The following is an 11,968-nucleotide window of genomic DNA, read 5'->3' as shown; positions in this document are numbered from 1 at the left end:
TAGCCTATTCTCTATTCTTAGTCTTAGCTCAGGACGGAACGCCCCCACCAGTGACAACCCGACTAATCACAACGTTTCAACTGACCTCGTGACTCACCACTGGCCAATGAGATCGTTTGAAACCAAGCCGGCCGGAACTACCAACACAATCTTCGGTTAAGAATGATTTGCTCCTTACTTTTGTTAAAGGTTAAATATAACAATAAGCATTACTACTTAAATGCTGATTTACGTACTGATAGCAGCTAGTGACGGTTAGATGAGCACATTACCCAAACTACATCTATACTGTGTCGCCATACTGACACCTACTGGATCTTAAAAGGGCGCGCATCGCTGCCGTGACACATCAGACACATCAATTTAATCGACAGTCTGTTGATGTAACGGTACTTGCTGCTCCCTTGCAAAGTAGAGCGTTAAAGTTCAATCCCAACTCTAGAGTGCTTCTTTATAAAAAAAAAAAATTAAAAAGGAGGTTTGTAATGGGGGATGTCTGAACCAACCAGTCTGTCGAAATTGTTGTCCCGGTCCACCCGATTGCAGGCAATATAGTCGAGACTCAACTGCCATATTGTTTCAGTGACAATAATATTTAAATTATTGTATTATTTTATATCTTAATCCAAGTTCAAAATAGCTTTGATATATTAAAATTATATAGTCAATATATAATGTCATAACATAACGTGGAATTCAAAGTGAAATTAAATTGTCTTTAAAGCAGGAAAGTTTTATGAATCTATAATTTTTTATTGAAGAAAATACGTTTTTCCAGTGTCAAGTAAAACCAAAAGCAAATCAATACTGTAAATTGAAATCAAGTATTTAATTTCATTTAATTTAATTTCATTTAATTCAAGTACTTCTGAGGAAGTAGTAAATGTTTGTCTGCTATACTTATGTGTATGATGAGGTGCTTTACTTTACGTAGGACAAGTCAGTAAAACAAATACGACATTTAGCCTGCAGAAAATAAAACAAATATTTTCAACTAAGAGTCACTGAAATGCAGATGAAATCTGTCAGATCGAGAGGAAATTAACGGTTTCAGAAGAACAGGATGAAATAAGTAATTAAATGAAATAAAACCAAATAGCTTATTTGCCGATATAAAATCAAAATGCCCTCACACGCGGAAATCTTTATTTTCTTTCAGTATCCATGTCACTCTGGATTAAATGTTCAACGTTTGCCTGACAGCAACTGTATCGGTCACGTGACTGTTTCTTAAAGCGGTACGCGCACCGACACGGGTCTTCGCTCTTTGAGCTTGACACATGCGCCGACGCGTGGACGTTCCCGATCCATCACTAATAGCAGCTATTAGGTGACTTGTCGTTCAATTTAAGATTCCACGAGTCTGCACAGATGGTGACACACCAAACTACGTTAAGAATTGCTTTCTTTTAAAGCCGTTGCTATCAAGTAAACATTATTGAACATGATACACAATAACATGAAACAATTTTCATACATTATAAACCATAGTTTGATTCTGCACAATTAGATACCACAATGCCATCTGTATTCGTTTAAAGCTACTTTTGTAAATGCTACTCCTGGTGTTCCTGAGGGAGGAATGCATATCTTAAGCGGTGATGGAAGCGGAAGTTCTGGTAGTTAATGTTACTTGCTCTGCCAAACTATTTGTTTTTGGCAAGTTTAACAATGTCGAATTGCGTGGGAATATGAATGACTTGATATCACGTTGAATAAAAACCTCATGAGTTATGTATTTCAGCCGAGAAACAAGGGTAATCTTAAATCGACAGATTTTAAACGGAGCACACCATTGCTAGTGGGGGGTGCTGGAGACTAGTCTACTCATCCGTCCCCCAAGAGGCTCTGCTTCCAAGGCCCCCTTTGTTCCGTCTCGCCGGTGTGGGTCGTGTCTACCCCATCAGAGTCACACATCATTAAAAGAACCGACGGAAGGGCGAAGAAAAGACAGCCCGAAGAGGTAATGCAAAGCTGGAGGAACCCCTTCGGAAGATTAGAGGACAAAAGAAAAGTTGTTTCTGATGCGTTTGAAGTCGTGGAGGAAAAAGTCGGACAATCGGATTTCTCGTGGAGACAAAAACACCACCCACAGACGATTCACGGTGTTTTTGTTCCATGCGCTGGAACCGGGAAGCTACGTGCTAAAGCAGCATTGGTCCGTCACTTTACTGACACCGCCTGCGCGACCCACGGCACGCGGACTCTCCCTTTCTAAGCCCCGGCAGCGTCCATATTTGCATCCCAGGGAGTGGCAGCCTGCTAATTCTCCCTTCCTTGTAGGCATTTTTGCACAACTATTCGGACGCTTCAGTGTGAGTACTTGCCAGTGTGATTGTTGAATGAGAAGTGGGAGTCTTTTTGTTTTTTGTTTTTGCTTCTTTAGCGTGGATGTTGCCGCAGTCGCTACAACAATAGAGCAAACTGGATGCATTTTGTGGAGGTGCGCATTATCATCCCTCCACACTCCTCAAGCCTCCTGACTCCAGCACTATCAGGTGGAGGCTGCAGATTCAGGCCTGAAACATGCAGATGCACTACATTTGTAACAAATAGCATCATCCATGACCTATGTAATACCTCTTAATGTGCATAAACAGTCATGTGATGATGAACTAGCCCTGGACTGATGAGACACAATCTAGTTTAAAGCTTCTAGATTGGAGTGTGGTTGTTTATTCTGGGTTTAGCTGCACCATATCTTCTTCTACATTTGGATCAATACAGGACATTAGGAACAACTGCACAAGCCCTGTCAAAAAACACCTGCTTTTAGTAAAATAAAATATCAATTTTGACTTTATGGCGCCCTCAGAGAGCTATTTGTTTAACAATATCTGTATAATTTTGGTTGAAGTTGGTGAAGAAATACACTGCATCATACTGAGAGCTTAATATTTAGGTCAGTAAAACTGATCAAATGCGAGAAAGTAGTAGATTACAAAGTAATGGCAAAGAAGACAACCGACAAGCTTCCTTTTATATTCGGGAGTGAAGAAATGAGGAAATAGTAGCATTAAGATGTGTTTAAGCCAAAACACAATTAAATAACTGAATTGTTGAAGCTCAAAAAATGTATACGATCTGTCAAAGTCTCGATTCTCAGAACTAAATAAAGAGTAAAAAGTTGTAATATTATGAGGAAACAAACTCATTTTACTAGAACAACTGGAGTGTAAAAAGTAAAAGCTTGTCATATCCCAAGAAAAAAGTCCTAAAGTGATGAGGGGAAAAGTCATAGTTATGAGAAAACAAATGTAGTCATACAAGAATGTTGAAAAGCTAACAAGAATAAAGCTGTAATGAATCAAGTTGAAGAAAAAAGTTGAAATATGAGAAAATGCTTTAATGTTACAAGGTAACAAGAATTGAGCTATAAACCTATGAAGAAAAAGTTGTTATATTAATAGAAAAAAAAACAATTTTATGTGAATAAAATTGAAACATAAAATACAAGTCAAAAGTCAATCGATAAAAGATAAATGATTTAAAAAATAAGTTGAAAATAAGAAAAAAGTAGTAAGCAGTTGTGAGTAAAGACGTGAGAAAAAGTGTACGGTAATCATAGGAGAAAAAAGTTACACAAATGAATTCAAAACTAGTACAAAGTTGTATTTTTATGAAAATAAAATCAGCATATTAGAAGAAAAAAGTTGTAACAGGTTATGAGTAAAAATTTCTCCAGTTATGGTAACATAGAAGTAAAATTTGCAAGAAAAAAGTTGTAATATCTTAAATCGATATCTGTAGTCAGATTATTTTCAGACTATTACAAGTTTATTCTAGTAAAAAGTGAAGGAACATTACAGTTTATTCTTGTAATACTATTCACTCTTTCCTCATTCAGTGTCTGACTGTTGTAGTTGACTTATTTCAACCAAATTTATTGTTGTAGTTCTGTGACTTTATTGTGTTATTAATGTTAATGTTAATGTGTTATTATGACTCTGCTTAACTTTGGTGGATTGCACTTATTTTGCTTTCCAAATCTCATTTAATCTTTCTTTCCTTCGTTGCTTTAGGAGTAGAACATGAAGACAGAAAGCTGCCACCTCATCCTCTTCCTCGCCTAGTGCCTGACCCACAAGCCTTCACTACCTCTCAGGTTGCGGTCATCTCCCCTGAGACTTTTAACGATGAACATGCTCAAATCCAGCGGGCTGAAAATTCCTGGTCGCGGGCCCAAGCATTCCAGTCCGATGGGAAGGACGTCGACAAGCGGAACCTCCAGCTCCCCGGTTCCGCCTAAAGACAGTAAGTCATGCCTCCTTCTGTGGGAAGAAGAAGAAAATGGCCTAGTAGTTATTCCTGCCTGTCCCCGGAAGTGGCCTAGACTGTTTCTGTGTGTGACTCACCACAGCACAGCTGTGAGATAACATGATGCATTCCACTGCTGGTTTAGTACAGTAATGTCATGGGAAGAGAAATAATCTGTTACAGGGTCAAACTAAGGCCCTGTCCACACGGGGACGCGCTTGATATAGGTTTTTCAGGACCGATACCGGTTATTAGTAGTTAAGAAGGCCGATAACCGATATTTGGAGCCGATATTTCACACTTTCACGCAAACACACACTATTCTCCCCATACATTACATACATTCTCCCCATTGCTAATATATGGTCTGCTCAGCCTTCAGAGCCAGACCGGCCAACTAATGTTATGGTATGCTAACCAGCAACTGAATTTAGTTTTATAAGTTTTTTACACACACATGCTAATATTATCACGTACTGTTAGACGGTTGACATTATCAGCAGCCTTCTTTCAAGTAATTCACAGACATGACGGGAGGTACTATGAGCTAGCAGAGCTGCTGCTAATGTTTACTCTACTCTTACGTTATTCTGCTGTTCACTGTAATGTTAGTAGTAGTTGTGAGATGTACTGGAGCACTGGGATGTTTATTATAATTTTGACAGAGTTTTCTGCATTTACCTTGACATGTGTGTTCCTCCCAGGACACTCCACATGAGAAAACATCCCTCTCAGCCATGTGTGTTTGTGTGTGTGTGTGTGTGTGTGAGTGAGGACAGTGTCTGCTTCAGATTGGCCCAGCCGATAATCGGTCGACCACTAGTCCACACAGTGTTGGATCAGTAAATAGTCACCAAGACTTGTTGACATAAATGTCGTTACGCACATTGCCATGTTCACTTATATGAACAATATAAAGCCATATAAATGCTTGAATGGCATATAAATGATTAATAGCCACTAAAATGAGTGGAGACCAACCCCACATGGCAGCATCAAGTAAATCTGATAAAAGTTTTTCGGTTAACATCGGAAAGGTATGCCAGAATTTTGTCTTGGTTTTCGTGCGTTCTCCGGTTAGCGTACAGCAGGGGTCACCAACACAGTCCCCGCGGGCACCAGGTAGCCCCCCACGAACACATGAGGTGCCCGCAAGCCTGCTTTTCATTCAGGTTTTCAGTTAATAATGTGAGAACACTCGAAAGAAATGTATTCTGAAACATAAAATGTGAGTTGTGGATACCAGCATTTTGTGAATGTTTTGGTAAAACAAGCAAATGTTATTTGGTTTGTTTGGGTTGAAATAAGGTTTGAAAATCATTTCTACAAAAATGAGTAGCTCGTGGCCATTTTCATTTTCTCTCACAAGAAAAAACGTTGGTGACCCCTGGCGTACATTATGGCGTGGAGTCCGTGTTGATCTCTTTGCCAAGCCCTGTCTTTGGGAACAGTCATGTCAAGAGTCATGTCTTCAGTCAAGGTCAAAGTAACCTGAAATGTTCATTTATGCCTTTCATTAATCATTTATATGCATTTCAAATTTTTTATGCATGTAAAACATTAATTGCAAAACTATAAAAACATGTTTGATGCTAACATTTTTGGCTTTCTGAAATGGATTAATTGGATTTACATGACTTTTTATGGGAAAAAAAATTATCTTCTCCTAGTGTCCGTTTTGGTTAGAGTTGGTAATGACGCTAATCAAGGTTCCACTGTATTTTGTATTTTACATCTACTAAGCTCATGTAATGAATGTTTGTTACATGCGTAGACACTACCTACCTCCATTGGCAAAAGCAGGTTCTACAAGGTAGTATTTCTAGTGCCTCATTAGCCAGAGTTCCAGTCGATACCATATTGGTGACATCTGGTGACATCTTGAATTTGCAGCACCATATAACCTTTGAATTTACATGGCTAGAAATTACGAAAATAAATATGTGTGCTAATGTTAGCTTGTGGTATGCTAATGTTAGCTTGTGGTGTTATGCTCCACAGTTTCCACTTGGCTGCAGCGCCTCATTTTCTTGCTGCCCTCAGTCTCCTCTTGGATAAAAGTGAAATGCAGCAGGCCCTGCACAGAACCTACTTGCCTTGACATGGCCCTACTGTACATGATGTTTTAGAGCAGGTAGTACGAGTTACTATTTCTAGTTCGTGGTCAGTCAAGCTTGCCAAGGTGAGGTTATGCGGTTTGAAGTGACCAAAATAAACACACATGCTAATGTCAGCTCGTAGTTTTATACTCCACAGTCTCCAGCGCTCCTTTTCTCACTGCACTCATTCTCCTCTTGGATAAAATTGATGTAAATACAGTAGGGGTGAAACAATTCCTCGAATAATTTGAGTCCCTCGGTTACAAAAAATAATTGAGGATTTTTTGTGCCTCGAGGAATAGCTTACGTCACCAACGCGTTTACGTTACCCACACAGGACAAAGAAGGAAGCGTAGCGCAGGAAGAGTGAAGAGGCGAGAGAATGCGACAAGGCAACAAAAGACAAGGAAAACGAAATGTAAAAAACATCGAAAATGTGGCTAAACAGCAAGTTAAACACCGTGATGTGTATCGGTTGTAACTTGGCACTTACATACCACAACAGCACATCTGATATGTTGCATCATCTCCTCCCAAAAGGAGCGGAAGATCCGAGACAAGGTAAAATGAATGTACCGTAGCTCAAATCAGTGAGATGAAGGTTCATGTACCTTACTAACGTAACGTTAGCCGTGTGGAAGGCTAGCTTTCTCTTAATTACAGTATGACTACTGTCGAATGTGTGGCAGTTTATTACGATGGTAACATGACTTCATACAGGGTTTATTTAATCTGCAAAAACACAGTGCTGTGAGTTTAAAAAATGGAAAATGGAAACATTTTATCTCACTAATCAGTAGCTGCTCATTGCTTGCGGACAATGCTGTGTAATGGAACAAGGAAGTTTGTGTCTCACGCACTTAGTTGAGAATAACGTGTTCCACTACCGAAGGTGTCTGCATTTTACTTTGAACACTGCAAAAATTCAATATCTTATAAAGAATATTTGTCTTATTTCTAGTCAGCCTGTTAAAGTTTAGGATTTATAAATGCATAATAATAATGTCTTAGTAATGTAATTATTAAATAATAAATTAAATTAATTAATTAAATAATTGTAATGATTAAATAAAGTAAATAATTACAGTCTGGGATGGATAAATTCATCTATAAAAAGCACCATCATGTAGAATGAAGAAAATACAGTTTGTTCCTCTGCACAGTGTGAATTTAAGAAATAAAACAGTTGATTATGTAAAAAAATTAAACCCGCTAAGTGAGGCTAGGGACTACAGTAGGCCCACCACAGCATCTCTATTTGGGCCCCATTACATTCTGTCTTATAATTCATACTTGTGGACAAATAATACTGCGTGTCCACCCCCATATTGGTCTACATGTGGAACGACTGATTCTCTCTACCGTTTGAAGCGTGAAGTAAGTGTGGGCGCTTCTCAAGCTATTTTTTCAATCTCGCTTATCCACCTAGAAGTCATTTTTGTTTCTTGTGGCTTAAATTGCATCATGCTAAAACTCTCCCAGTTGCAGATGAGTCAAGTTAATCCCTGAATGTTGCATGCAGCCACGCATCTGTTCACAAGCTGTCATCGTGAGAGCGGCCTTGCGGTTTTTAACCGCCCACCGTGTCTTCCGTACGTGTGGGATCTGTTGACATTTTTAATACATATCTCTGTTGTTGTGCTAACTGGATGTAGATCAGGAGAATGCATACCTCCTTGAGCAAAGTTTACCATCTCTGGTCAGCTTTGTATGTTTGGGTTTTTGCACTTGCTAAAACTCCCGCCAGCTAGATAAGCCCATCTCGTGTACATGCCCACCAGTTCGTGTAGGACAGCTTTAGAAAAAAAAAAAAAATCCAAAGGCTTTGCTACACATCTTAAAATAAAACTATCCGTCAGTCAACTACAGATGTTGAGCTGTATGTTTGACAGTTAGAGTTCTGTTGGTAATTCAACATACTGCCTACATACGTTCACAAGTACGTGCTTAACAGAAGACATGGTTGCGAAGTCAACTGTGTAATTTTTTACGACCTGTAGTTACCGGATTTGTTCCTTCTGTCAGTTAAATCACATCAGTTCTAGATTACCTTCTCATACAAGCAAAATGAGCCAAGGTTTGTTTGGAACCATACTAACATGTTACCAAAGTGTTTTGGGAATATTTGAACTGGATTACTGTGTTTACACCTGACCAAGGAAGCCTCTCGGGGTGCGAAAATGACAAGGGGTTGATGAAAACGGACCCGGATAGTTTTGTAAACTGAGCGGAAATGGACCAAGCAAACCGAAATGTATCCCAACAAACTACGTTAGATCATCAGGTGTCGGTAGTAGAGTAGGGTTATCACGATACTAGAATTTCTGTAGTCGATACCAATACCTGTGAATTTCCACGATTCTCAATATTAGATAAAAAATTTAAAAAAAAAAACAGAACCCATGTGTTTTTAAATTCACGAATTGATTGAAAACTGTTTCAAACTGTGACGTGAACACTGTGCTTCAACATCTTTTTGTGCAGAATTTAAATTGCAGTATGCCAAGAGGTAACTATTAGGGATGAACCCGATACTCGTTTTAGAAGAGTATCTGTTACGGATAATGCATTTTTGCCGAGTACGAGCATGAAATGAGTACAGCTGGTCATTATCTGTAATCGTGATGAAGGAAAATCATCATTGGGTAACTACTTATGTATTCACTCTTCACATTCTGTGATTGGCCAGTCACACACAGCGACCGCCCCACCCTAGACAGACTCCATACAGCCAGAGACAGGAGTATGTGGTGCATTTCGCAAGACAGAGTTGGAAAACGGCTCGTGTTGCGTTGGTCACTGCCGGTGTTTTTTTTTTTTCTAATTTGGCTGGTGATAAGATAAGCTAAACTAAGATAAGATATGCTCTTTGGTGATATAAAGTCAGTTGGAAAACTTTTCTCGTAGTACTGAACGCGGGGCTTGAGAAAACTACAGTAAAAAAACTACAGAATTTTTCCCTGTTTGCCATCACTGGATGTTTGCATGAATCACCAACTTCACACTGATCATTTAAAAATAAATAATAAAGTCTTACAGATCACTTACACACATACACAGTACACATATAGCTGAATAATAAACAATACATGTAGCAACTTCTGATCAATCCATGTCAATTTCAAACTTAAAATAACCACCCATTTCTTGTTCAACCACATGCACTTTCGGTTACAGATACAGATATTTTAGATGGGTGAGCACATGCGTATACAGATTTAGATAGTGGTGTACTCACTCATCCCTTGTACATTCAGAAAAGAACAGCTTGTGCCTCTAAAAGTATAGTAAGTTGGTTCTCAAGCCCAAATAACAAAACATATATTCAGGTAATGTATAACATCACACAAGTGATAGTAAACTGAAAGTTGGGGTGCCTGTCTTCGCCAGATTGTGTTTCCTTTTTCGGTTTAAAAACTTCGAGGGCACCATTTTGCATGTCGGTTTTTGTGAGTTTATAAATTACTCCACACTTATCCACCTCATATCGCTACACACGATTCATACTACCTGGCTTATCAACAAGCCAAAGTGATGCTTTTGAAGATAGCCGGCGTTCTTCTGTGGCGCAGACTGCTCAGTGCTCGCATGTGCACACCGCAGGTGTTAGTTCCACCAAGAATTGGCACGCCTCGCAGAGGGAAAAGTTGGTTATTCATTACAGATGGTACCTCAAAAAAGCAGACATTGATGTACTTTTTGCATGATGGGATCTACTTGGTACCGAAGTAGTATGACAACCCTCTAGGAGAGCCCTTCTTGGTGGTCTCGAATTTGGTCAGCAACCCAATTTCTTTAGTGTTCATACCTGATTAATCGATTGAAAAGTAAATATTGTGAAAGTATTAGGGCTGTCTTTGACTAATCATTTGCATAGTTGAATCTGATTCTGATCTGATTTTGTCCATTCTCGACTAATAGTTGGATTTTTTTTTTTAAGAGCAGAGCTAATGGTGATTCCCAACACACAAACAGACCTCATTCGCTACTTTTTCCACCTCAAAGAAAACACCCAGATAAACAAAAAACATGGTACAGTGGCTGGGCATTTTCGTGACACAGAAAGCAAGATGAGCAAAACCGAAACACGTTTGCTTTTGCCAAGTCTGCCAATCACACATCAGAAAAGTGCACGTGGCTTGAAAAACAACAGATTGCCAAAACTCTGAGTTAGCCACCTAATGTTTTGCCTTTAAATTACCAGGATATCAAATGAAGTTGGGTGACAGTTTGAAATGGTCCGGCATGGTGGTTATTGTTGCGTGATATGTAAGATTCTGCGGACACAAGTTGCACTTCACTTTCTGGAGTTATATTCAAAATACTTCGACACTTTGGATGCTTTTTTTTAGTAGCCATTATAAGCCCATAAGTCCTTTGATGACGACGGTCTTCCTAGCGTTTAAAGCTAGCGCTCACCTCAGCTTGTCTGAATTGTGCCACTGCAAAGCTGGTGATTTTATTAATGCGTGATAAGTAAAGGCGAGATTAATAGTCGAATCAGACTCCTCTGAATCGAATTGTTGAATAGTTGACAATTCTAAAGACACCCCTAGAAAGTACCCTGAAAACCAACCGAACCTTGAACCACTTGGTGAGTTCTTTTGGAGTGTTCACACACTGAATGTGGAAACTCTGCTTGATATCCACCTTTAAGGGGAAAACTGTCTTTCCTGATTTATTTTTTTGCATGTTTGTCACACTTTAATGTTTCACATCATCAAACAAATTACAATTTTAGTCAATGACAACACAACTGAACACAAAATGCAGTTTTTAAATGATTAATTAAGATCTATCAGTCTGGAAAACGTTATAAAACCATTTCTAAAGCTTTGGGACTCCAACAAACCAGAGTGAGAGCCATTATCCACAAATGGCGAAAACATGGAACAGTGGTGAACCTTCACAGGAGTGTCTGGCCAACCAAAATTACCCCTGGAGCGCAGCAACTACTCATCCAAAAGACAACATCCAAAGAACTGCAGGGCCCACTTTCCTCAGTTAAGGTCAGTGTTCATGACTCCACCATAAGAAAGACACTGGGCAAAAACAGCCTGCATTGCAAAGTTCCAAGACGAAAACCACTACTGAGCAAAAAGAACATTAAGGCTCATCTAAATTTTTCCAGAAAATATCTTGATGATCTCCAAGACCTTTGGGAAAATACTCTGTGGTCTGAAGGGAAGTTGAACTTATTCGAAGGTGTGTGTCCCATTACATCTGGTGTAATGCCACGTTTCAGAAAAAGAACATCATATGGTGGTAGTCATATATGGTACTACCACTAGTGGTAGTACTAGTATGTAGGTATGGTGGTATTCTGATGGTCAGGGGCTGTTTTGCTGCTTCAGGACCTGGAAGACTTGCTGTGATAATTGGAACCATGAATTCTGCTGTCTACCAAAAAATCCTGAAGGAGAATGTCCGGCCATCTGTTTGTGACCTCAAGCTGAAACCAACTTGGGTTCTGCAGCAGGACAATGATCCAGAACACACCAGCAAGTCCACCTCTGAATGGCTGAAGAAAAACAAAATGAAGACTTTGGAGTGGCCTAATCAAAGTCCTGACCTGAATCCTACTGAGGTGCTGTGGCATGACCTTAAAAAGG

General features: G+C 39.3%; 1 protein-coding gene across 7 annotated transcripts in view; it reads left to right on the top strand.

Annotated features, from left to right (window-relative positions):
* The first annotated feature begins 1,761 nt into the window (after positions 1 to 1,761).
* Positions 1,762 to 11,968, top strand: part of clip2 (CAP-GLY domain containing linker protein 2) — a 40,500-nt gene continuing 30,293 nt past the window's right edge. For 2 of the 7 annotated variants that reach the window (XM_054755403.1, XM_054755402.1), the window contains exons 1-2: positions 1,764 to 2,315; positions 4,023 to 4,254. In XM_054755403.1, coding sequence (XP_054611378.1) covers positions 4,137 to 4,254 — 118 coding nt within the window. In that variant the 5' untranslated portion in view covers positions 1,764 to 2,315; positions 4,023 to 4,136. Of the gene's footprint in view, positions 2,316 to 2,386; positions 2,499 to 4,022; positions 4,255 to 11,968 lie in introns of those variants that run through there. The other 5 variants (XM_054755398.1, XM_054755399.1, XM_054755397.1 and 2 more) reach the window with 5 other exon arrangements.

The sequence above is a fragment of the Dunckerocampus dactyliophorus genome, chromosome 16, assembly GCF_027744805.1.
Source record: "Dunckerocampus dactyliophorus isolate RoL2022-P2 chromosome 16, RoL_Ddac_1.1, whole genome shotgun sequence".
Classification (NCBI taxonomy): Eukaryota; Metazoa; Chordata; class Actinopteri; order Syngnathiformes; family Syngnathidae; genus Dunckerocampus; species Dunckerocampus dactyliophorus.
Note: the sequence above shows the minus strand (reverse complement) of the source record. Positions and strands in the feature narration are given on the sequence as shown.